We start from the raw sequence: 27,141 nt of genomic DNA, 5'->3' as shown, positions 1-27,141 counted from the left end.
GAGATTTGGATTGCTATCTTCAGTTTATAACTCCGCGAACCGATCGTTCACGATGGCGGGCAGGACTGCGACTATAGTCTCGCCTGCGTTCGTTCTTCCGATACGCTCGTTCGGGACTTCTTCTTGTTTCTTGTATGTAATTACGGAGGTGTCCTGCCCGAATGAGACGTTCTATTTCGTTTTTCAGCGTAATGCATTCTTCTGTGGTATGCCCCCGATTCTGATGGAAATGACAACTCTTCCTTTCATCTGCGTATCTTGGAGATGGCTTCGTTTGGAGTGTGAGAAGTTCAGCGTTTAGAGCTTCTTCAAGAACTTTTGCCCTAGGTGTGTTGAGGGGTGTATAGTGATTAAATTTAAATGTTCGGGAAAACTCCCCGCTTTTACCATTATTGCCGAACGGTCGTTTACCGTCCTTTCTACCTCCACTTGCCTCAGCTTCTTGTTGTCGCTTTCTTTGTGAAATTCGCATGTCCTCCATGCGGATGAATTCGGCTATCCGTTCTTGGAGCTCCTCCATTGTTTTTGGCGGTCGTGCATACAATTTCTCAGCAAAATACCCTGGTTTTAGACAGGAAGGCAAAGTGGTGATGATAAAAGATTGACTTACCTCTTTAACTCGTCGTGCAGTTTCCATATACCTTTTCATAAAGGCCTTCAAAGTTTCTCCCTTTTCTTGTTTAGTATTTACCAATTCCGCTAGCGTTACCTCCTGACTACGATTGGAGGCGTATTGCCTTTTAAAAAGGTTTTCCACAGTGGCGAAGCAATCCACTGTGTTTGGGGGAAGAGTGTTATACCACTCTAATGCTTCGTCCTTAAGTGATAAGGAGAAGGCTCTGCACATAACCGGATCACTGTCCGTGTAGAACACCATTGCATTGGTGAAAATCCTGAGATGATTGTCGGGATCCGTCGAGCCATCATACTTATCCAATACAGGAGGGTTCTTCTCTGGCATTGGAGTTTGCATGATGATCGCAGTGAAAGGGAGCAGATTGGAGGGCCGATCGGTCCGTAAGGGGGATGGTTCCCTTCTTTCCCGATCGTTCGGGTCAGTATGCCGAGATGGCTGCTGATTACGACTTCCAACGTTATCATTGTGTTGGATGTTATCCCGATCGGCTGTGGACTCCGAGTGTTGAGCTGACCGTTCGGCACGACCTCGCTCTGCTCTCAACATTGTAATTTCTTCTGCGTGCCTTCGCTGCATCTCTTGTTGTGCTTGCGTTTGTGCTTGTATGGTTCTGGCCTGTGCCTGTATTTGCGCCTGCATCTGCGCTATTAAATCTCTGGTGTGTTTTTCTTCCTCCATGCTCCTCGTGGTCACCATTTGGGTTTACCGCTCGGCCCCACGGTGGGCGCCAAAATGTTTCGGTAGATATTTTTGGGACCGAGAGACTAACCTGCTGACGCGTCTGGGCCGCTCGCTCGCCTCCAAACTCCAGCTGTTGGCCGATCGGTGTTGGCGCAAGCCGATCGGTCTCCTTTTGGACGGGGTGGATGTACCTGCAAAAGGTACTCCGACGCTCAAGTTAGGCGTATGATTTTGAGGAGCCTCGGCTCTTGGTTGAATATTTAGTGAATAGTTATCACTATTGAGTATTTGAGAGTAGCGTAGAGTGAATAATGCGTAAGTGGAACCTCCCTGGCCTTTGGCCCTGGCTTTGTATTTATAATTTACCTCATGGATCCTAAGCTGATATAAGCCCAATAAAATATAAACAGAATAAGATATAAACAGATTACCTGAATATCTGGTTGGTTGTTTGTAACCACTCGGTTAATATTTTATACTATACACTATCAATTGCAAATTTTTATTTTCAAATGATGATCCGATCACATGTATGCACATTACAAATAGAATGGCTGGGGCCATAATAATGTCCATAACAAACATATTTTTTTGACATTATTATCAATGTAACTTTTCAACTTTTTACATATTATATATAAAAAATATAAAAGTTTATCTTCTCTCACATTCCTCCCCTTCTATTATTTTTTCTTCTTTTTTGTTTATAATAACTTCTCTCACATTCCTCTCTAACTGTTCAATTTCTTTAATTTTAAATTTAAATCTTTTAAACAATGTCTCAATTTGAAAAATATACATAAAAATAAATAAGCTATAAAAAATATGCATTACAAACAAAGTAATAAAAAGTATATCAATATTAAATTTTTAATTCATAAAATAAAATAATATGATAATAAAGCAGATACAAATAAGCATCTTATTTCCGCCTTAGTATGAAATTTATATATCGTCAATTAATTAAAAGTAAAAGAGTATTTATCCATTAAAATATGCTTTAGTTATACTCTTATTACAAAATAAAAAGTTTCACAATAATATTTAATGATTATATCATGCACACTAATTAGTTAGTTTTTTTGTCCAAAGTCGGATGTGATAAACTTAGGTTAATCATTTTTTAGGTATTATTTGCTTTCATGTTTGGAATTTAGTAACAATTTTATTCTTAAAAGACTTCTTGAGAAAATGAGAGGAGTTTTCATTTACCTCAATTCTTAAGGAGTGTGAATTGGGTGTATCCGAATAAACCTAATTCTTAAGCGATGTGAATTGGGTGTACTAGAACAAACCTCCTAGTCTCATATCGACTAGAAGTAAAATCAATTTAAAATATATAAGTGAGTACAAATTTCTTTTTACAAGTTAGTTTTGTAGAGTTGGTCAGGATTTAAAGTCCACTTTTTATATATATATCAAAGTCATGGCTTAAAGCATATCTTAGCGATAAATTTATTGGTTGTCGGACATATTTAATTAGTTTCTAGTCTCATACTCAAGACTTAAAGTTCACTTTTTAACATAGGGCTAGAGGAGTTTTTGTTTCCATAAATGGTGTCAATGTTTTGGTTTTAAGTTTGTCAAGTGACATCTCAATCGTATCCAGGTATTCCACTTTAAAGTTTGGAACTCCCTCATAGTTTTGTCCTTAAAATATGACTTGAATGTGAAAGGAGAAAGAAATATTTAAATCACACCAAAATAATACTTTTTTTATTTATAATTTATAATAATCATTTAGTAATGGAGTTCAATCCATCGTGATTAAAATATGTTTTTGTGTATCGGATCAAGTGTCCACCTAAAAATGTTTTTTACACTCATTATCTTTTTTTCTTCGTGTCAAATACTCTAACCAATCAAGTGTACCTGGTAAAGATACTATAATATTAAGTTAACTCAGTATTTGATCATTTAAGCAATTAATGTTGCATGAGAAAGCTTACATAGCATTTGAAAACATGAAAATGGAAGGTATTAAACCTTCTGTAGAAACCTACAATACTTTACTAGATGTGCTTAGGCGGGCAGGTGAAGCTCAAATACTTATGGAAATATGGAAGTTGATGAAGAATGACAAAACCGAACCGACACGGACAACGTTCAACATTCTTGTTGATGGTTTTGCTAAACAAGGTCTCTACATGGAGGCAAGAGGCATAATATCTGAGTTTGGAAAGCTTGGAATGCAACCAACAGTGGTGACATACAATATGCTGATAAATGCACATGCAAAGGGAGGGCAACTCTCAAAACTGCCACAGATATTCAAAGAGATGGCAGTTCTTAAATTACAACCAGATTCTGTAACTTACTCGACTATGATATTTGCCTTTGTCAGATTTCATGATTTTAAGCGGGCATTTCTTTATCACAAGCAGATGGTCAAGAATAAACAGACTATGGATGTCAGTTCTTATCAGACTCTTCTGGCCATTCTGGAGGCCAGAGCTGCTCGGAAAAACAAGGATTGGAGAGCCTTGCTTGCTCAGATTAAAAGTAAGACTGGTGTGAAAGTGATTAGGCAGAAAGATGAGTTTTGGAAGTACTACAAGAAAAGACATGTAAGAAAAAATAGTTCTGATGTAAGTGTACAGTAAGTTAAGGATACAATGCTCTGTAAGAATTGTAGGTTCAATTTTGGCACACTTTTATTTTCTCTAAAGAATCAATATTAGGAGTTTCTTGATATTAGCTGTGAAGAATATATGTCAGTATATGCTGCCTCTTCAATCAGCAATATCTTTCACATTATATTTGTATGTTGACATTGAGTATCAACAACGATAAATAGTACAGATTAATGTAGTCAAAGACGTGTTATGTTTCGGATAATATTGATATTTAGATTATGGAAATCTTGGGTTGGCTCTCTCATCATACTCAAACTAAAAATTGTTAAATTTTGTCTGCAAGATCGTACATGGTCACTTTTAATTCTTTTAGAAAGCTTTTGCCTTGTTCACGCTATGCTTTGCGGGTATATGGTCAACCTAATGAAGGTTGGCGTTGGATACCTCACATCACTTAACATGGTTAACTTGGTTTCATACTTACCATTGTTCCCAACTTATGTTCGTCTTTGGTTCAACATAACAGACAAGAATAAAAAACATGTAATAGAAATAGAAACCTTAAACAAACATTCTATGACGTGATTGCCACACTACCTTTTTTTTAAACATATGATCAGAGATTTCCGTGCATAGAGAAAAATGTGTTCTTAGAAAAGTAACTTAATAAATGTATCTGAATACCTCAAGAAAAATAATTTTTGTTTGTTGGCCAAAGAATATCCTTGGTTAATATGAAAAACTAAACATGTAGAAACAAACTTCTAAAAAAAGTATAACATGGTTATAGTTAAGAAGTGGTTGTTAATGGTGGACATTTTTCACCTCATCCTGCACCCCCAAAATTACCTATATATCCTTCATTTAATTAATTAAAAGTCAAAACCTTCATTTAATTAAAAGTCAAAACCTTCATTTAATTAAAAGTCAAAACCGTAATTAATAAATTAAATTTTTTTAACCCCCAACCATTTTTCTAACTCCCAACCACATTCCCTTTTTATAAACCCTGAGCTGCCTTAGGTGCGTGCACTGTTCATGGTTTTTTTACTGTACAACTCCATTGAAATGGCACATAAACTTTGTGCATATTTTAATTAAAACTCCATACTAATTGTTTTTCTTTCTAATCCTTGGGTTTATTATATTTTTAAACTTCGAATGCAATGCACGTTAATTATTTCGTGTGTAAAAGTAAAAGACAGACACGCCCCCATGTCACAATGTGGAAAGAAGTACAAGAAGATAGCCTCTGCATTTACAGAGACGAAACATGTCTCCGAACCTCATCCACCTTAAACCTCTTTCTTCTTCTTCTACTTCTTCTTCCATCTTCTGCTTTCACTCTTACTCTTCACTCTTTACTCATACTCTTTCAAAACCTTTCTCGCTCTCACAATCCATAACCTCTTTGTCCTCTCTCTCTCTACGTGCAGCTCAATCTGATGCCCATCACTCTTCAACAACCCCCATTTCCCTCCCACATCTCCAGCAACCACAACACCAAGAAGACACAGAACACGAAGAAGGTCATGACCCAGATGATCCAAACTACAATTTCTCCGACAATGACGCATGGGTTTCCTCCCAAGACCCTCAAGACGGAGAAAAATTGTACCTTGAGGAGAACCCTTTTACCTCGTGGCATATCGATGAAGAGCCTGAAATGAGTTTGGAGATTGATGAAATGGGGTGTTGTCAAAAGAGGGAATTGCGTGAGGCTGAGGGCGTTGTGGGGGAAATTGTTCAACTTGCAAGGAACTTGCCTCAAAATATGACTCTGGAGGAGGCTTTGGGTGAGTATGAAGGAAGGGTCAATGAGAAAGATTGTTGGGAGGTTCTAGAAATACTTGGGGAGGAGCGCCTCTTGCTGTGTTGTGTATGTTTCTTTCAGTGGATGAGGTTGCAGGAATCATCACTTGTTACACCTAGGGCCTGTATTGTGTTGCTTCCGCTGTTGGGAAAAGGGGGGATGGGTGATGAGGTGATGGGTTTGTTCAGAAACTTGCCATCTAGCATGGAGTTCAGAGATGTTCATGTTTATAATGCCACAATTTCAGGACTTCTGTACGGTGGCAGGTATACCGTTCTTGCACAATTATATGGTTTGCTTTGTTTCTTCCTTGCTGCTTTTGTGCTTCCTACGACTGGTAAGATTAGCTTAAGTAACAAGGATTCTAATCAAAAATAAAAATGCTTGTACCTTTTTCTGAGGTTTTTTAAACTCTGTAGCAGCTTGATTGAGTTCCTTGTTATACGCTTGGAATTGTGGTTGAAATGTGATTGTGGAGACCCCAAAATCCTTGACATTGCTATCACGATCAGTCTTGGATCATATTTTAAAACCTCTGTCTTTTGCTTAGATAAGATATATCACATTTTCCTTGCATACTATTTCAGTTGTCACTATTATAATTTTTCTAATTGTCCTTCTCCCATCTCCTGGAAAATGTAGAAAATAATTGTGTGCAACATGTCTGTTATCTTATCATTCCTGTAATTCTAATTAATGCTGATATCTAGAAAACTGAACAAAGACCAAACAAGATGATGTTGTGACTTGTGACATGCATATTCTCTCGCTGTTCTGATGCTAGTGCATCAGTTTTGGCATGATGTTTTAGGTTGTCTATATTCTTTTCAAATTCTCTTAAAGGGGTATAATTTTGCTTCCAAACTCCATTAATCCTGTGGTGAGAAACATTGTTTTTGTGTATTGCTCTATTAAGGCAGAACCAGAAGTTCATATTTTCTTAAATGTCTTTGTTTTCTAAATGTTTCTGTATTTCTGTTACAAGTGTCCAATTGTGGAAATATGGTTTTTGATAGAATATAATTTAAAATTTTAATTGAATGTTAAACATTAGTTGGTTACCACGTTGATGATTTGCCTTTCTGGGGTTTGAGCAAATCATAAGCATTTCTCTTCTACCAATTTAGTTTTTCCCTTATGGCAGATGAAAATCTTCTTGTTTACCTCTTGGGTGTTTGGTCTTATGACGTGGTTATTTTGTTACTAAGAAAACTTATAAATGACTATAAAGTTTATGAAACTTAATTTTCTACATGTCAAAAAATTATGATATTTCACATCACTTCACATGTTTAGGCGCTGCTTTCCAACATAATACTGTGCTACGTTGGGGGAATACTAATTAAGTATCGTAAACACATTTAATTCCTTACCAAGAACTTGATGTTACAAAAAGTTATTTCATCTCTTCCTACTACAAATTATCTTACTCTGTTTTGGTCAGCATTTTTTTTATGAAATGCTATACAATGTATTGTGTAAGATTTTATCGTGTTCTTATTTTAGGTACGAAGATGCTTGGAAAGTGTATGAGTCGATGGAAATAGAGAATATTCATCCAGATCATGCGACATGTTCTCTTATGATTACCGTTATGAGAAAACTTGGCCATAGTGCAAAAGATGCATGGCAATTTTTTGAGAAAATGAATAGAAAAGGGGTCAAATGGAATGAAGAAGTCCTATGTGCATTAGTAAAGTCTTTTTGTGATGAGGGTCTGATGCGGGTAGCTCTGGTCATTCAATCCGAAATGGAGCAAAAAGGGGTTTCTTCAAATGCAATTGTGTACAACACTCTGATGGATTCATACTGTAAATACAACCATGTAGAAGCAGCTGAAGGGCTTTTTGTGGAGATGAGAGCCAAAGGGATTAAGCCTACTGTAGCTACCTTCAACATTCTAATGCATGCATACAGCAGAAGAATGCAACCCAAGATTGTAGAAAAGCTAATGGCAGAAATGAAAGATGTTGGCTTGAAGCCAAATGCCGAATCATATACTTGTCTAATCAGTGCATATGGTAAGCAAAAAACCCCGAGTGACCTGGCAGCTGCAGATGCATTCTTGAGGATGAAGGAAGTTGGTATAAAATCCACCTCACATTCTTATACAGCACTAATCCATGCATATTCAATTAATGGCTTGCATGAGAAAGCTTACATAGCATTTGAAAACATGAAAATGGAAGGTATTAAACCTTCTGTAGAAACCTACAATACTTTACTAGATGTGCTTAGGCGGGCAGGTGAAGCTCAAATACTTATGGAAATATGGAAGTTGATGAAGAATGACAAAACCGAACCGACACGGACAACGTTCAACATTCTTGTTGATGGTTTTGCTAAACAAGGTCTCTACATGGAGGCAAGAGGCATAATATCTGAGTTTGGAAAGCTTGGAATGCAACCAACAGTGGTGACATACAATATGCTGATAAATGCACATGCAAAGGGAGGGCAACTCTCAAAACTGCCACAGATATTCAAAGAGATGGCAGTTCTTAAATTACAACCAGATTCTGTAACTTACTCGACTATGATATTTGCCTTTGTCAGATTTCATGATTTTAAGCGGGCATTTCTTTATCACAAGCAGATGGTCAAGAATAAACAGACTATGGATGTCAGTTCTTATCAGACTCTTCTGGCCATTCTGGAGGCCAGAGCTGCTCGGAAAAACAAGGATTGGAGAGCCTTGCTTGCTCAGATTAAAAGTAAGACTGGTGTGAAAGTGATTAGGCAGAAAGATGAGTTTTGGAAGTACTACAAGAAAAGACATGTAAGAAAAAATAGTTCTGATGTAAGTGTACAGTAAGTTAAGGATACAATGCTCTGTAAGAATTGTAGGTTCAATTTTGGCACACTTTTATTTTCTCTAAAGAATCAATATTAGGAGTTTCTTGATTTTAGCTGTGAAGAATATATGTCAGTATATGCTGCCTCTTCAATCAGCAATATCTTTCACATTATATTTGTATGTTGACATTGAGTATCAACAACGATAAATAGTACAGATTAATGTAGTCAAAGACGTGTTATGTTTCGGATAATATTGATATTTAGATTATGGAAATCTTGGGTTGGCTCTCTCATCATACTCAAACTAAAAATTGTTAAATTTTGTCTGCAAGATCGTACATGGTCACTTTTAATTCTTTTAGAAAGCTTTTGCCTTGTTCACGCTATGCTTTGCGGGTATATGGTCAACCTAATGAAGGTTGGCGTTGGATACCTCACATCACTTAACATGGTTAACTTGGTTTCATACTTACCATTGTTCCCAACTTATGTTCGTCTTTGGTTCAACATAACAGACAAGAATAAAAAACATGTAATAGAAATAGAAACCTTAAACAAACATTCTATGACGTGATTGCCACACTACCTTTTTTTTAAACATATGATCAGAGATTTCCGTGCATAGAGAAAAATGTGTTCTGAGAAAAGTAACTTAATAAATGTATCTGAATACCTCAAGAAAAATAATTTTTGTTTGTTGGCCAAAGAATATCCTTGGTTAATATGAAAAACTAAACATGTAGAAACAAACTTCTAAAAAAAGTATAACATGGTTATAGTTAAGAAGTGGTTGTTAATGGTGGACATTTTTCACCTTAACTGGGCTGTGATCCAATAATAAACAGTTTTATACGAAAATGTATGTTTGTTCACTGAATTGGGTGACCTAAATAATTAGGAAAGCTGCTTGACCACAACCAGAAAAGAGACTAAAAGTTGGGATGAATTAATGGTCCTTCAAGTAAAAACATGTCAAATGCCATACAATCCGTGACTGTAAATCCTTCCTCTTCCTTTTTTGGTACACATTCTTCATAACTGAAAACATCAAGGCATGATGAAACACATGAAGTACTTTAGAAGAAATGATAATGCTCGTTTTATTAATAAATTTAATCTAAGTAAGAAAAAATAACCAATTTGGTTATAACTCAAAGATAAGGGGAAAACAAAAAAAAAATTATAAGACTTAGATAAGATGAATATGGTCTTTCAAATTCTAAGATTCTGAAAGGATTACTTAAATTTTGAAAAGAAAAAAAAATCCTTACTACTGCACAGGTAAGCATAATTTATTAATACTCCAGTGGTGGGAGAAGGTGGATGGTGATGTGATGTGAGGCCAAGGAGGGTGGGGAGACCCCTCATGAGTTGGTGGAGCAAGCTGTGCAAGGAATGAGTGAGACTGCTGAAAAAAGGCTCTGGTAATCGTTTACAGGAACCCTGTAAACGATTACCCGAGAGAAATTGGGAATTTGTACAGAAAGTCCAACACAGGTACTCAGTCAGATGAACACAGGTCACCATTGGACAAAAAACTGACTTTTAGGCACTTCTGCAACTGTCTGAGGCTTGTGCAGGTGTTCCAGTGGTGGGAGAGGGTGGATGGTGATGTGATGTGAGTCCAAGGAGGGTGGGGAGACCCCTCATGAGTTGGTGGAGCAAGCTGTGCAAGGAATGAGTGAGACTGCTGAAAAAAGGCTCTGGTAATCGTTTACAGGACCCCTGTAAACGATTACCCGTGAGAAATTGCCAATGTGTACAGAAAGTCCAACACCGCTACTCCATCAGGTGAACACAGGTCACCATTGGAAAAACAAGTGACTTTTAGCCACTTCTGCAACTGTCTGAGGCTTGTGCAGGTGTTCCAGTGGTGGGAGAGGGTGGATGGTGATGTGATGTGAGTCCAAGGAGGGTGGGGAGACCCCTCATGAGTTGGTGGAGCAAGCTGTTCAAGGAATGAGTGAGACTGCTGAAAAAAGGCTCTGGTAATCGTTTACAGGACCCCTGTAAAACATTACCCGAAAGAAATTGCCAATTTGTACAGAAAGTCCAACACAGCTACTCCGTCAGGTGAACACAGGTCACCATTGGAAAAAAAAGTGACTTTTAGGCACTTGTGCAACTGTCTGAGGCTTGTGCAGGTGTTCCAGTGGTGGGAGAGGGTGGATGCTGATGTGATGTGAGTCCAAGGAGGGTGGGGAGACCCCTCATGAGTTGGTGGAGCAAGCTGTGCAAGGAATGAGTGAGACTGCTGAAAAAAGGCTCTGGTAATCGTTTACAGGACCCCGGTAAACGATTACCCGAGAGAAATTGCCAATTTGTACAGAAAGTCCAACACAGGTACTCAGTCAGGTGAACACAGGTCACCATTAGACAAAAAACTGACTTTTAGGCACTTCTGCAACTGTCTGAGGCTTGTGCAGGTGTTCCAGTGGTGGGAGAGGGTGAATGGTGATGTGATGTGAGTCCAAGGAGGGTGGGGAGACCCCTCATGAGTTGGTGGAGCAAGCTGTGCAAGGAATGAGTGAGACTGCTGAAAAAAGGCTCTGGTAATCGTTTATAGGACCCCTGTAAACGATTACCCGTGAGAAATTGCCAATGTGTACAGAAAGTCCAACACCGCTACTCCATCAGGTGAACACAGGTCACCATTGGAAAAACAAGTGACTTTTAGCCACTTCTGCAACTGTCTGAGGCTTGTGCAGGTGTTCCAGTGGTGGGAGAGGGTGGATGGTGATGTGATGTGAGTCCAAGGAGGGTGGGGAGACCCCTCATGAGTTGGTGGAGCAAGCTGTTCAAGGAATGAGTGAGACTGCTGAAAAAAGGCTCTGGTAATCGTTTACAGGACCCCTGTAAAACATTACCCGAAAGAAATTGCCAATTTGTACAGAAAGTCCAACACAGCTACTCCGTCAGGTGAACACAGGTCACCATTGGAAACAAAAGTGACTTTTAGGCACTTCTGCAACTGTCTGAGGCTTGTGCAGGTGTTCCAGTGGTGGGAGAGGGTGGATGGTGATGTGATGTGAGTCCAAGGAGGGTGGGGAGACCCCTCATGAGTTGGTGGAGCAAGCTGTGCAAGGAATGAGTGAGACTGCTGAAAAAAGGCTCTGGTAATCGTTTATAGGACCCCTGTAAACGATTACCCGTGAGAAATTTCCAATGTGTACAGAAAGTCCAACACCGCTACTCCATCAGGTGAACACAGGTCACCATTGGAAAAACAAGTGACTTTTAGCCACTTCTGCAACTGTCTGAGGCTTGTGCAGGTGTTCCAGTGGTGGGAGAGGGTGGATGGTGATGTGATGTGAGTCCAAGGAGGGTGGGGAGACCCCTCATGAGTTGGTGGAGCAAGCTGTTCAAGGAATGAGTGAGACTGCTGAAAAAAGGCTCTGGTAATCGTTTACAGGACCCCTGTAAAACATTACCCGAAAGAAATTGCCAATTTGTACAGAAAGTCCAACACAGCTACTCCGTCAGGTGAACACAGGTCACCATTGGAAAAACAAGTGACTTTTAGCCACTTCTGCAACTGTCTGAGGCTTGTGCAGGTGTTCCAGTGGTGGGAGAGGGTGGATGGTGATGTGATGTGAGTCCAAGGAGGGTGGGGAGACCCCTCATGAGTTGGTGGAGCAAGCTGTTCAAGGAATGAGTGAGACTGCTGAAAAAAGGCTCTGGTAATCGTTTACAGGACCCCTGTAAAACATTACCCGAAAGAAATTGCCAATTTGTACAGAAAGTCCAACACAGCTACTCCGTCAGGTGAACACAGGTCACCATTGGAAAAAAAAAGTGACTTTTAGGCACTTCTGCAACTGTCTGAGGCTTGTGCAGGTGTTCCGGTGGTGGGAGAGGGTGGATGCTGATGTGATGTGAGTTCAAGGAGGGTGGGGAGACCCCTCATGAGTTGGTGGAGCAAGCTGTGCAAGGAATGAGTGAGACTGCTGAAAAAAGGCTCTGGTAATCGTTTACAGGACCCCGGTAAACGATTACCCGAGAGAAATTGCGAATTTGTACCGAAATTCCAACACAGGTACTCAGTCAGGTGAACACAGGTCACCATTGGAAAAAAAAGTGACTTTTAGGCACTTCTGCAACTGTCCGATTCTTGTGCAGGTCTTCCAGTGGTGGGAGAGGGTGGATGGTGATGTGATGTGAGTCCAAGGAGGGTGGGGAGACCCCTCATGAGTTGGTGGAGCAATCTGTGCAAAGAATGAGTGAGACCGCTGAAAAAAGGCTCTGGTAATCGTTTACAGGACCCCTGTAAACGATTACCCGATAGAAATTGCCAATTTGTACAGAAAGTCCAACACAGGTACTCAGTCAGGTGAACACAGGTCACCATTGGAAAAAAAAGTGACTTTTAGGCACTTCTGCAACTGTCCGAGGCTTGTGCAGGTGTTCCAGTGGTGGGAGAGGGTGGATGGTGATGTGATGTGAGGCCAAGGAGGGTGGGGAGACCCCTCATGAGTTGGTGGAGCAAGCTGTTCAAGGAATGACTGAGACTGCTGAAAAAAGGCTCTGGTAATCGTTTACAGGACCCCTGTAAATGATTACCCGTGAGAAATTGCCAATGTGTACAGAAAGTCCAACACCGCTACTCCATCAGGTGAACACAGGTCACCATTGCAAAAACAAGTGACTTTTAGCCACTTCTGCAACTGTCTGAGGCTTGTGCAGGTGTTCTAGTGGTGGGAGAGGGTGCATGGTGATGTGATGTGAGGCCAAGGAGGGTGGGGAGACCCCTCATGAGTTGGAGGAGCAAGCTGTGCAAGGAATGAGTGAGAGTGCTGGAAAAAGGCTCGGGTAATCGTTTACAGGGCCCCTGTAAACGATTACCCGAGAGAAATTGCCAATTTGTACAGAAAGACCAACACAGATACTCAGTCAGTTGAACACAGGTCACCATTGGACAAATAACTGACTTTTATGCTAATCTGCACCTGTCTGAGGCTTGTGCAGGTGTTCCAGTGGTGGGAGAGGGTGCATGGTGATGTGATGTGAGGCCAAGGAGGGTGGGGAGACCCCTCATGAGTTTGAGGAGCAAGCTGTGCAAGGAATGAGTGAGACTGCTGAAAAAAGGGGCTGGTAATCGTTTACAGGGTTCCTGTAAACGATTACCAGAGCCTTTTTCCAGCACTCTCACTCATTCCTTGCACTACTTCGTCCCCCTACTCATCACGGGTCACTCCACGCTTCTTGCGTTCACATCAATCACCAACACCCATCTCCCCACTCAGAAATTTATCAAATCCTTCGCATTAATTACCATTAATTTTAGTGAAAATGGTCTCGTACTGTTCAAATTTTTATTATAATGCTGCGTTGATTTTTCAATCACTAATTTTGTCATTATAACAACCACAAACGCAAAGTAAAAACAATTCATTTCGAAATCCAACCACTATTCTTATTACAAACACATACTGTACATTGTCAAATAACATTAGGTACATATTTGAACATCTTATACATGTCAAAATTTGATAATTTCTTAGGAATCCTAGACAATGCCGTATAGATGTAGGGCTTCCATTCTGCTAATGTTCTCATTGTCCAGGATCCAGTCACACATATTTCTTTCTAATCCCAAGCAGCTCCTCCTGAAACCAACATTTTCCACATTAGAAACCAGGACATACAAGAATATTATCAAACACACAGTTCCAACTTACAGTTGTATATTCAGGCATGCTTTTCCCGTTGTATTTTTCATCTCCATCCCAGATTTCCATTGCTTTCAACATTATTACTCCACAATCATGTCTGAAATAATATACCCACAACATCAGATAACTTTTGCCCATATACATCACAATATAATCCGGCAGTACAGTTCAAGAAACTTACAAGTTTGGTTGGGATGGGATATTTGCTTGTTTAACTGTCAAAGGACCAATACTACCTTCCGGTATATTCATCAGGATGCAAAAAAACCGTGCCATATTTTCAGCCTACCAATTAACAAAAACAATAAATACTTAAACAATGCAGGGTTATGTCATAATCACACGGTAATCAACAATGAAAGATGTCGAATCTTACAACGGCTGTGTCTATCCTTTTGCGGTCTCTGATCCCCTTCCCCAATGAATCAATCACAAAAATCTCCATTGACCTCAATTTAACTGAATAACACCACCAATGATCATCGTGGACAAATGGCAGAAACAACTACAAAAAATATAAACAATTTCAGTAACACATTTACAACCAAAAGTCGACAAGATTTGCAAATTCAAGGTTACTCACAAAGTCCGCCGTGGGTAATTCTTCAAGTCCAAAATGATCAGAACGCAAATAAGTGTTATAGTTATGAAGCGTGAATACATGCCGATTCTGTGGACGTTTCCTATAATCTGTAAGAATATGGTGCTGTGGACAATTTCAAAATCATCAATAAAAAATCGATCAAAAATACTTTCTTCAATCATAAATATGACACAATATCAAATTTTATTTACCGAGTATAACGGACTAAAATGAAACCTCTTAACAACACCGGACAGCCTTTTCTCAAAGTACATAAAGACCGTACAAGCAAATAACACCACCTACACAATAAAAAATTTTCACATTACTAAAATAAACTATAACATGAAACACAACCAAATGTGACAATACTAACCATGTTATCAACGTATTTCATTGGGGCCAAAGTGTAAATTGAAGTCGTGCTCAAGCTTTGGCCAATTATCTCGCTTACAACCCTAAACATACAAATATTAGTCAATTACAAACAATACATATTCCTCAACCACAACTACAATTCATACCACATACCTGTGTACGTTCATCTCTCTGATGCTGACTGCTGTATACAATTGGTTTGCATCAACACTAGCTTGGATCACCAACAAAACTCCGCAATGGGGGTATAGCCAATGGCACGACCTCTGGTTCTCCTTCATCAGCATCATCTTCTATTTCAATAAAATTAATGTTACGCCCAGTTTCATCATCCCCTCTTACTTCAGCATGTGCACCTAGGGGGTCATCAACTTCATTTCCATAACCTTCTTCTTCTCCCCCAACTTCAGCATTCTCCTCACCTCCAACTCCATGTCCATCACCTTCTTCTTCTCCCCCAACTTTAGCATTATACTCACCTCCAACTCCACCCCCCAACCTCTTCATCAGTGGCACATGCATCTTCTTCATGAAAGATTGGAGTTTGATAAATTTCAAATAGCTCCCTAGTCAAAACTCCAATCTTGGCATTCAATGCTCTGATATGTTCGTTATTTTTCCTCAATCTCTCCTCCGCACCTGCTTCCCATGCCCCGTCATCAGAGCTTTCGTCTTCATCATCGTCTTTGTCAACCTTGGATCCTTCACCCAAGGATCCTTCGTCATCCAAGTTGAAAGCTGCACGGATTTCCGGCCTATGACGATCTTCATTTCGTATATACCACTCCATATTTAACTGCACCAATAGCACACAACAAATTCAGACAAAATACACAATCCATTTTAACATACAAAATAACGAAAAACAAAACACTTACATCTCCGGTCATAAAAATATTTTCAATTTTTTCGGTCCTTGATTTAAACGGGAACCATCTCATTATGCGCGGGAAAAACCGGTGCGAAGGATGACCATGCAAAGAAAGTCTCTCAACCGCCCAAGCCTAAAACATCATAAAATTATTTCATCAAACATAATTCAGAATGTTCTGCACTACATCAAAATAGTGAACTACATATCATATTACCTGCAACACTGCCACATTGCCACTGAGAGTGACTGACTGGGGGATACCTGCTCCCATAATTTTCTTCTTACATTTATTTAAATTCTCTACAATGTGTTTATGTACACCGGTGCACCAATCATATAGACACAAACGGTCTAAGTCATCTAACACTCCAAAAGGCATGTTACAAACATGCCTTGATTTCCTAGGGAAATAGAAAACAACCAAACAAACTAATATATATAACCTACACACTACATCGACTTCAATGTTTTTATCATCAACAATGACATTAAACATGTCTGTCAAGTCCTTCAAACTGATGGTTTTTGATTTGAACATTTCACCAACCAATCCACCAACTACTTCATCAAAGGGAATCTCTAAACCACCTATTTCTAAACCTAAGCTCATCAACACATCAACAACTCTAAAGGGCACCAACTTTTGACTAACTCTAAAACTGTTATCATTTCCAACCCACCTGCTAACCATAACCTTCAATAATTTTAAATTCACCTCCACAGGGTTATTAATATTCACACACCACATAAATGGTGTCATCCTAATCCGATCCACATGACACTGTCGGAGTAAACGATTCATTTCAATAATGATAGATGAATCCATCGAGATAAGAAGTCGCCACTACAAAAAAAATCATAAAAATTTATTACTAACTACAATCCGTAAGATAATTAAATAATATATAAACAAAAAATTTAATTTTTTTCTTACACTTGCTTTTTTCCCTTCCATTGCAACGGCCCTAAGAAGACAACATTCCACACTCAGTTATATCATTCAACTTAATGAAAACCAAAAACACAGAGTAAAACACAATGTCAGGGCTCGCCCATTTTTACTTACACTAATTAAAATGTAAGGGTTGAACGCTGTGGGTAGGGTAAAGATGGAACACACAGCCACAGAGATCCTCCAAGGTTTCAACGCACGTTTTGAAGAAGGAGGAGAGAAGGAAACCGAGGATGGAAGCTTCGAAGACGGAAAGAGAACGAAGGCTTCAACGAACGAGAAGACGGACGACACAGCGAGAGAGAAGACGGACGAGAGAGAAGGCTTGAACGAAGAGAGAAGGCTTGAACGAACGAGAAGAAGCAAGGCTTGAACTTTCGCACCCTAAACCGCCAAACCCAAATGTTAAAAATTTAATCTAGAAAACCCAAAATACCCCTCGCCCCGGTTCACTTTCTCTGGTTTGTTTTCAATTCACAGCCAATGCACAGCTGCCACGTGGCCGTTGTCAAAACTGTGTTAAAAGAGCGTTGTTGGAATAACATTTTCCTATTTTATTATTATATTTTTTATTAAAACGGCAATAAGAGAAAAGACGAACGCCCCACCAAACGCACGAGTATAGAACGGCCGTTCACTATGGACACAGAAAAACATATCAAGACCGAACGTTCAACTACCAAAGAAAAATGACCGAACGCTATCAATATGAACAGGTAACGACGAACGACCGAAAGTATTTGAGGTCGAATGGTTTGAGGCCGAACGGCCGAAAAGGCTGAGCTACCTGGGCGAGCGCAAGAAGAGGGGGAACGAGCGGCAGAAGAGGGAGAACGAGCGCACAGGGCATAGGACGAGCGTTCAAAACCGAACGTTCAGTTAATAATATACAATTCATGACCGAACGTTCAACATCAAGACCGAACGTTCACTAAGAATAAACGTAACCGAACGTTCAATAACACATAATATGACGGAACGTTTGAACAACACAAGGCCGAACGTCCAACTCTGAATAGGCAAATCTAGGCCGAACGTTCAAAACATCAAGACCGAACGTTCAGTAACAAACATATCAAGGCCGAACGTTCAACTGAGAATAAAGACAACAAGACCGAACGTTGAAAACATAAGAAAGTGACCGAACGCTATTTTCTGATTGAATTGTATTTCAGCGAACGGCAGAAGATCATGGACCACTAGGCCGAACGTTCAAAACCGAACGCTATATTAAACTCAAAACCATTAGGCCAAGACCGAACGCTCGCTACCTCAGAGGCTGAATGGTCGAACGACGGAACGCTTAGAGTGAGGATTACCGAACGTCAATGAGAATAAACTGGCCGAACGTCTGAGGACGAGCGTCGGAACAGTTGGAATGCGTGAGGATTACCGAACGTCAATGACACCAAATGGCTGAACGATTGAGGACGAGTGACCGAACGGTTGAAGCTGAGAATTGCCGAACGTCCGAGAGGTTTAATGGACGAACGGTTGAATAAGGCAAAGGACAAACGGTCGTGCAGGGCAGAGGACGAACGGTGGAGGGCGAATGCTTTTTATTTTTATTTTTTATTATTTTTTTTATTTTTATTTATATATATATATTTTTTGTTTATTTTTAATTTGTATATATTTTTTTTATTTTATTATTCATTATTATTTATTTTCTTTTTTTTATTTTATTTTTTTTATTTTACAATCATGATGAAAATAAATACAACAAACCTAAAAGTCAATCCGGACGAAATTGGGTGTTCACAACAATATTGAACTATTTTTCACGTGCTTTCAATTTGATTATGCTATTAGATAGTTTATGAGTTTAACCATGCCAATAGTGTAAAACAAGTTTTATATAATTATTTTGTATAGTTGTCCAGTCACACACAGAACGGGTTTTCAAGGAGATTAATTCTAATGATAAATAATTTAAAATAAAATGTGATTACTGTGTTCTGATTAGGTTATTATTAATCAAATCTATAAATATAAATCTATAAATATATAAGGTAAAAAAAATAGGTAATTGTATTTAATACTTATTTAATAATTAAATTGTTTTTAACATGAAAACACCTCCTGACACTGTAAAACAAATGACTACTATGAATTAGGAGACCATAACTATCACATACATATTAGACCTTAATCTCAATTACCATGTCGAAACAATTATAAATGATTTTATATATAATTTTTAAAAAGTTATTGAAAATTAAACAAATTTATTATATAATAATTTATAGGCTTAATTACTTACTTAGTCCCCATGTTCGGAGGTAATTTGCTGTTTAGTACCCGGTTTTAAAAATGTAGGCATTTGATACCTATGTTTTGAAATTTGTATCAATTGAATCCTACCCACTTAACGCCGTTATAAATCTAACGTTTTTCTGACATCAACTTTGAATTGTGGACGAGCGGTTGTGGACGATCGTCCAAACAGAGGAGGACGCTCGTCCAACAGTGGAGGACGCTCGTCCAAAAGTGGAGGACGCTCGTCCAAACAGAGGAGGACGCTCGTCCAACAGTGGAGGACGCTCGTTGAACAGTGGAGGACGCTCGTCCAAACAGAGGAGGACGCTCGTCCAAAAGTGGAGGACGCTCGTCCAACAGTGGAGGACGCTCGTCCAAACAGAGGAGGACGCTCGTCCAACAGTGGAGGACGCTCGTCCAACAGAAGAGGACGCTCGTCCAACGATGCTCGGACGCTCGTCCACTACCGCTCGTCCACAATTCAAAGTTGATGTCAGAAAAACGTTAGATTTATAACGGCGTTAAGTGGGTAGGATTCAATTGATACAAATTTCAAAACATAGGTATCAAATGCCTACATTTTAAAACCGGGTACTAAACAGCAAATTACCTACGAACATGGGGACTAAGTAGGTAATTAAGCCTAATTTATATTTAGATAATAATATAAAACTATTTTCCAAACTAATGTCATAACGTTTTCTTTTCTTTTTATAAAAAGTTTGACCGTTTATTTATTTTATCTTAGTCGTATTTATGGCTCAATCTTCTATATATTTCATTTATTTTTATTTTTGGATTGAGTTTTGGAAAATTAAATAAAAAGGGGAAGTAAAAATTTATAAAATTATTTGAATTAATGAAAGAGAAGAAAATAAATAAGAAATAAGTTTTTTTATTATAATGAATATTAACAAAATACTAACTTATTTAGTGTTTTTTAAGTTAATGTTCGTCAAATTTTATCAATGCTAGTAAAATAAGTTTTACGTAAAGGTCAACCATATTTGTTTTTGCGAAGTCTCCAATTTTGTTTGCAAGGTTATAATAATAATTTTTGTATTTTGTATTTTGTATTTTTATATTTGGTAATATTTGAAACATTTTATTTAAGAAAATTAAAATTTAATAAATTTGAATTGTTCTATCCAAATGAAATATTTCAAAGAATAAATAATTTAAAATAAAAGCAATTCAAATATACAATATTTAATTTTTGTTTCAAAAAAATTGAAAAATTTCGTATCAAAGCTAAGGATTTTAATGGAATAGGGAGGTGAAGGCAGTAATTACAGCGGGGCTAGAAGTAACAGCCCGAGCCATTGTTTGGTGACAGTGAGTGGGGACGTGCGCTTTCAACCGTCGTTTCAAGGAGAGAGAGAAAAGGAAGAAAGTGTGGTGTTTAGCGCCGGTGGTATCCACAGCCATGAGGATCGTTCGCAGAGACATCGTTCCTAATGGACCTGGTAGCGTTAAGGTTCAATTCCTATTCTCCACACTTCAGTTTCCTTAGTTCCATGAAATTTCTTCTTCACGTTTATTCTGTGCACTATGCAGATGGTGGCGGTGGATTCCGATGATCTGTGGTTTGCGTATAACTTGATTGCTCCCGGAGACTCTGTCATGGCCGTTACTGTTAGGTGCTATTTTCTCTCAATTCTTGCTTTCTTTGATCGCATAATCTGTTTTTCAATTTTCATATTTCTTTCGTTTTCTTGCTTGTTGTAACTTTAATAGGAAGGTTGTTAGAGAGGCCGCTCATGGCGGTCGAGATGCAGAGCGCGTTAAGCTCAAACTGGAAATTAAAGTCGAAGAGGTATTTGTGCTATCAGTAGGATTTCTGTTCGGTTTTTCAGGTTGTGTTATCTTGATTTTGTTTTATACTAGGTTGCTGATTATGACAAAGAAGGTTCTATTCTGCGTGTTCGTGGAAAGAACATTTTAGAGAATGAACATGTCAAGGTAGTGAACTGCGACTGTCATCCAGATTTCTTCTCCAAATTGTTACTGCCGAACTTAAGTTTTCATCTTTGTAACTCGTTGCAGATAGGAGCTTTCCATACTCTAGAACTTGAACTGCAGCGACCGTTTGTGGTCAGAAAGGTATTTTCTCTTGAATCATTGTGCTTCTTGTTACAAATCATTTCGCAATGTTAAACTCGTGCTTCATATGCATATAAGCCAGGCCTTTTGCTTGTATTTATCACTGTGCCATTATGGTTAGAATAGAAAATGTAACCTAAGAAATGAGTGGTGAGGAATCTTTATGAAAATCACATTGTGATATAGTTCGCAGCCCACTGGTACCTTTTTGAATCACAATTACTGAATATTATATTCTGCCTCTTGTAGGATGTTTGGGATTCTTTGGCTTTGGAGGTGCTACAGCAGGCCTCTGGTACGTATCAAATTATATGAATGTCTCAATTCTTTTATAGATATTTATAATTATGGAAATTTTAGTGGCGTAGTCTGTTTGCGTGGAAATTACAAAATATTCTAATTTGAAGAATGAAGATATTACTTTACCTATTTTCACTTGATAAAATTGTTGAATTTCTACTTTATCAGATGTCTTAAATCTCCTGCACACCTTTAAATAGTTGTTTTAGAAAAATGGTGGAAAGAATGAAATAAATTATCATATAGAACCAGTCATGTTTTTCAAGCAAACAAAGGGTTAACAATCCTCGTGTGGTCATTTGTTGTCTGACTGTTGGTGTAAATCTTAGTAATCAAAATTGTGAATGAAAATCCCATGCATATTTTGCAGATCCTGGTGCAAGTGCTGATCTAGCAGTGGTGTTGATGCAGGAAGGATTAGCTCATATCCTCCTTGTTGGTAGAAGGTTGGCTATAAATTTACTAGGTTTCATTTATATGTATTACTTATAATAGCATTTTATCCATAAGATAATTTGCTCAGCACTCATATTAAACTTGGTCACTGTTATTTTTATTTTGATTTCTGTGGGTAACCACAAACACTGGAAATTAAATACACGTTCTGCTTCTTGTTGATACTCTAGTTTATGTTTTCCATGTAATTGTGTCATTACAATGAAATGATTCATCGTATTAATCCAATAAAACAGTATGACTGTTACTCGATCGCGGATAGAAACATCTATTCCTCGCAAGCATGGGCCTGCAATTGCTGGTTATGAGAAAGTAAGATCTGTCACCCTATTGTAAGACGTCAGTGAATGAATTATATAACTTGAGTGATACAATTCTAAAGCATCCCTCCATTTTGTAGGCTTTGGATAAGTTCTTCGAGAATGTTATGCAGGTAAATAAGGAATTAAATTTCTTATCTTTAGCATTTATTCTCATTAGTGATACATATTCCACATTAAAAAAATTGAAATGGATTTACTATGATTTATAATTTTTTTTTCAATTAAGGTGTTTCTGAAATTAAAGCTAATGCTATAATGCAAATTCAAACACCCCTCAAAGCTATATCACCTGATTCTTATTATGTTATATATGTGTAGCTAGTTTTGAATTGGTGTTATTCATTAGTTGACTTATAGCCACTTCCTTTCCCCGAGCAATGAGATACTCACGGTAATAATATCATACCCATGCACCAAATATGGGCATCTTGTTGGATAATATTAGATGCCTGGATGAGAATGAGAATGCCAGTTATCAAATATCTCCTTATTGTATGAATGAATGTATTTTATATGTTTCTTTACTCTTGGTTAAGAGGATATTATCATGATCTTTTGCCCTAGTATTTCTTTCTTATATTTAATCATATATATTTTACATTCAACAAAAAGTGTAAAAGGCGCATTGACAAATATACTGGAATTCTACGAATCTGTTTAGGCTTTCTTGAAACATATCGATTTCAACGTGGTTCGTTGTGCTGTAATTGCAAGTCCAGGATTTACAAAGGTGAGCAATTATTTCCTGTTTGCTTTATTCGTGGTGAATATTTACAAATTTGATTGTGTGTTTGCATGTATTATTATTAATAGTATAAAATCATCTTTAGTGGTTTTTGCTTCCTTAAGTGAAGACAGGATTTTGAAATTCTGTTTCTGTTTCAGGATCAGTTTCATCGTCACTTATTTTTGGAGGCAGAACGAAGACAGTTGCGAGCTATTATTGAAAACAAATCACGCATCATTCTTGTGCATACAACTTCAGGATACAAGTATGGTTGCTTTCTTTATTTGCATATTTTCCTACTTTTTTAGTATGCTACAAAAGCCTCGTAAGGTAATTAGAATTAACATGAACATGTGAAGATTGTTGTGCTTGCTGATCAATTAACTGTGGCTTGACTTACTTAATCTTTCTTCTGTGTAATATTCTTATGTGTATTGACTTAAAAAATATGGCTGCAAACATAGAGTAACTGACTCTTATTTTAAGGATTAACTTTTAAGTTCAATTGCTTGTGGGCACTGCTGTATTTTCTTTATCTTATCTCTTTAGCCTAATTATTTATTATCTGTAGGCATAGTTTAAGGGAGGTTTTGGATGCTCCAAATGTCATGAATTTGATAAAAGATACTAAAGCAGCACAAGAGGTACCATCAAAGCCCGTATCTTTTACTTTTCTCTTTAGCACTGCTGAAAAAATTCCGTATTATGTTTACTTATTTTATATTGAGTGTGGGTTAAGCTTTTATTTCCTTGTTTTTCAGGTTCGAGTTATGAAGGATTTCTTCAAAATGCTTTCAAATGTCAGGTTTTCTTTTCAGATGCATTTGTTAACCTTGCCTATTTTTATGATTAGAATGCCATGTAGTTAGATGTTTACTTTATTGAATTGCATGAGAAGCATATCTTCCATCAAATTTGCTTTCTGTTTTTCATTCTAAGATTTTTATTAGGTGTTTAAAATTCAAATAACATCATACTTTTATCGAAAGTAAAAGTTATCTCAATTATATTGTGCTAATACTTTCTCCTTATTATACTTCTTACGTAATGATGTTTAGTATTTGTTGAACCCAATCTGAGAGTTACCAATGTAACTGGGTGGATGCTGGGTAAGCTAAAAAAAGTCATGTTCCAGAGGATTTATCATGGGAAACCATTATTTTTCTGTCTGTTCTACAAAAGTACATTTTTTTTTCTTATTCTTGTGCACAAAAAGTATTAAAAATCTGGTTTAGAGTGAGAATAAAAAATCTAAAGGAAGTATCACCTTAGCATAAAAGGAGTACTCATGTTTCTCCCTTGGATTATTGTCTCTTCAAAGCTGTAGAAACAGCTTACCTAAATATTGCATTTTCAGAAATATAGGAAATCCTGATTGAATATGTATTTGATGTGGAACAGGATCCATCACGCGCATGTTATGGAATGAAACATGTTGAGGTTGCCAATGAACGCCTAGCTGTACAAACTCTTCTCATCACAGATGATCTTTTCAGGTTTGCATGATATAATCGCAAAATATTCTTAAATGAAAGACAAAATGCCGGATTGATCTATCAGATTCATACTTTGGCTTCCTGCGTCTTTTTTCTTTTTGTTTGTTTTATTTTAACCGTGTATCTTATGTATCTCTTTGTTCATCTTTGAAACTGGTTTAGATCAAACTTCTTTGCAAACTACCTTTTACTTCAGGTTTTGTTTTAAAGAAAGATATTTTGGTTTTTACTTTTGAGCCCGTATAGCATTATCACTTAACTTTATCTTTGCATTTGCTTTCGCATCCTATTTGTTAACTTGGGATTTGGAATTTAATCCTGAAAATTCTCTGTTTGATGTTGCCATGGAGTTGTGTCTTCACTATTTGCTTTTGGTTATAGGAATTCAGATATATCAACAAGACAAAAGTTTGTTAACTTGGTCAACTCTGTTAAGGATTCAGGAGGATCTGTCCATGTATTTTCATCCATGCATGTCTCTGGAGAGCGTAAGTTTTACTAATTTCATTATTCTTTAACTTTTTGGGATATTATTGATCCTAGAAATTCATTGACTGAGAATGGTGAACAATTATTGAAAAAGGTAAAATAAAAGTAATAAGATCACAATATATAAACTAAAACGTTATGCCTTTTTTTCTTCCCCCTTTTGTTATTTAGAGCTGCTTCACGGAAATAAATGAAATTTCTGAACAAACATTTTATGTTCTAATTTCCTGTCTGTTTGAAATTGAATATGTCAACTTTATATTACTGGACAGAACTAGCCCAGATAAGTGGCATTGCTGCAATTCTTCGGTTTCCTCTCCCAGATCTTGAAGACATTGAGATGTGATGGATAATGTTGGTCAAGCATGTTAGTGTTGGCCATGGGCTTTTGCACGAGAATGGGCAAATTTGCCTCTTATATTACCAAAATAGGCAAAGTCAAATAAATTTACGTAAATGGGGAAGTCGTGGGGGGCTCAAACGACTTCAAATGAAGAAGTCGTGCCCCCCTGCACGACTTCACACTGTTCATAGCAACAGTGTTGAAGTCGTGCACCCCAAAAACGACTTCAAGACTTTGTAATCGATTACAATGTAATGGTAATCGATTACAGAGTGTTGAAATCATGACCACCCTGCACGACTTCAAATTTGTATGCCACCAAAAGCACTGGTAATCGATTACAAAACATGTGTAATCGATTACCAGGTTGCTTTGGTGCAAGGCAGAAGCGGACGCTCGTCCAGGCAGAAGCGGACGCTCGTCCAGGCAGAAGCGGACGCTCGTCCAGGCAGAAGCGACGCTCGTCCAGGCAGAAGAGGACGCTCGTCCAGCCAGGCAGAGAGAACGCTCGTCCCGAAAGCTAAGAGGACGTTCGTCCATCTAGCTAAGAGGACGCTCGTCGAGATGCGCTCAGTGGACGCTCGGTAGGAGAAGTGGACGCTCGTCCATTTTCAGTGAACGCTCGTCCACATACAGATCGTCCGCCCGGCGCGATTTTTCCAGAAAGTTTCACGCAAGAGTGCTTCTTCCAACATAACCCACCTGGTAATCGATTACCAAAATGGTGTAATCGATTACCAGTACGTTTTCTGCCTTCACAATTCCAGTCTTGCAGGGTCAGGATTTCAACATTGTGTAATCGATTACCAAAAAATGGTAATCGATTACAGGACCCAGAAGTCGTTTTTGGGGTGCACGACTTCAACACTGTTGCTATGAACAGTGTGAAGTCGTGCAGGGGGGGCACGACTTCTTCTTTTGAAGTCGTTATTACCCCCCACGACTTCACTTTTGGTCAATTTTTGCCTAGATCCGTAATAAATTCCTCATTTTTGCCTAGTATGGTGCAAAAGCCGTTGGCCATGGCTCCTCTCTGTTTTATTGTACTGGACTGGTGTTCCATCATTCCCTGGTGTTTTATTATACTGGACTGCGGATTTCTGGATAATTGAACGAGGAATTTGTACTATAAACCACAATGCCAATTAATAGTTGCAAGTCATTTATCACCCAGTGTTCCATATTTTTGGGTGAATTCCTTTGCTCATTGGTCTTTGTATTGAAAATTGATACTTTTCAATTTCCCATCATGTATATGAATCTGTTGAGTAATTATGATTGTAAACAGTCCTGTAATCCCTAGCTAAAGGGGATAATTGTTGATGTTCAAATGCTAAAAGCTATGGAGTGAGCAAATTGGTTTAGGAGAACCGAGTTTTTCTGGAGATTGTGGCAAGCGTGCAACTGTCTAAAATAATAGACTAGTAGTTGGCTAATATATTGTTATTGGAAATGAATGTTTATAATTTTGTTTTTTAAAATCCTGTTTGTGTATTTTTGAAAATTAATATTTAAAAGTACATTCATTCAGTCACAGCAAACATGTATAAGTTGGTCGTTAGTTTGTTATTCGAGGCAATCTTATTTCATTTATAAAATTATTTGTAATTTAAGTCGACCATCAATAGCTGTAAAGTAGACCATCAATAGCTGTAAAGTAGAAAATCTTACTGGCTTAAT

The 27,141-nt window shown here is 38.0% G+C and overlaps 5 protein-coding genes across 5 annotated transcripts; 2 read left to right on the top strand and 3 right to left on the bottom strand.

The window, feature by feature from the left end:
- Window positions 1-19: 19 nt before the first annotated feature.
- LOC128196497 (uncharacterized) lies at window positions 20-1,276 on the bottom strand. Its single transcript, XM_052877570.1, has one exon. It carries the CDS (start codon window positions 1,274-1,276, stop codon window positions 20-22), a length of 1,257 nt encoding a protein of 418 aa, XP_052733530.1.
- Window positions 1,277-5,107: 3,831 nt separating this feature from the next.
- On the top strand, window positions 5,108-8,733 carry LOC108322565 (pentatricopeptide repeat-containing protein At5g50280, chloroplastic). The gene is made up of 2 exons (XM_017554700.2): window positions 5,108-5,973; window positions 7,214-8,733. Exons 1-2 carry the CDS (start codon window positions 5,168-5,170, stop codon window positions 8,520-8,522), a joined length of 2,115 nt encoding a protein of 704 aa, XP_017410189.2. The 5' UTR covers window positions 5,108-5,167; the 3' UTR covers window positions 8,523-8,733.
- Window positions 8,734-14,101: 5,368 nt separating this feature from the next.
- On the bottom strand, window positions 14,102-15,036 carry LOC128196495 (uncharacterized). The gene is made up of 5 exons (XM_052877568.1): window positions 14,974-15,036; window positions 14,762-14,884; window positions 14,555-14,683; window positions 14,360-14,463; window positions 14,102-14,275 (listed from the first exon to the last, which is right to left on the bottom strand). The coding sequence occupies exons 1-5, from the start codon at window positions 15,034-15,036 to the stop codon at window positions 14,134-14,136; spliced, it is 561 nt and encodes a 186-aa protein (XP_052733528.1). The 3' UTR covers window positions 14,102-14,133.
- Window positions 15,037-15,614: 578 nt separating this feature from the next.
- Window positions 15,615-17,070, bottom strand: LOC108332553 (uncharacterized). The gene is made up of 3 exons (XM_052877566.1): window positions 16,228-17,070; window positions 16,018-16,143; window positions 15,615-15,935 (listed from the first exon to the last, which is right to left on the bottom strand). The coding sequence occupies exons 1-3, from the start codon at window positions 16,837-16,839 to the stop codon at window positions 15,615-15,617; spliced, it is 1,059 nt and encodes a 352-aa protein (XP_052733526.1). The 5' UTR covers window positions 16,840-17,070.
- A 3,470-nt stretch (window positions 17,071-20,540) lies between these two features.
- LOC128196790 (protein PELOTA 1-like) lies at window positions 20,541-26,831 on the top strand. Its single transcript, XM_052878431.1, has 16 exons — window positions 20,541-20,701; window positions 20,782-20,864; window positions 20,962-21,040; window positions 21,112-21,186; window positions 21,271-21,327; window positions 21,577-21,622; window positions 21,998-22,073; window positions 22,320-22,395; window positions 22,484-22,516; window positions 23,068-23,136; window positions 23,292-23,398; window positions 23,705-23,777; window positions 23,895-23,933; window positions 24,535-24,629; window positions 25,011-25,117; window positions 25,391-26,831. Exons 1-16 carry the CDS (start codon window positions 20,651-20,653, stop codon window positions 25,462-25,464), a joined length of 1,140 nt encoding a protein of 379 aa, XP_052734391.1. The 5' UTR covers window positions 20,541-20,650; the 3' UTR covers window positions 25,465-26,831.
- Window positions 26,832-27,141: the final 310 nt, after the last annotated feature.

This window comes from Vigna angularis, chromosome 5 (assembly GCF_016808095.1).
Source record: "Vigna angularis cultivar LongXiaoDou No.4 chromosome 5, ASM1680809v1, whole genome shotgun sequence".
Taxonomy (NCBI): Eukaryota; Viridiplantae; Streptophyta; class Magnoliopsida; order Fabales; family Fabaceae; genus Vigna; species Vigna angularis.
This window is presented reverse-complemented; position numbering and strand designations above follow the sequence as displayed.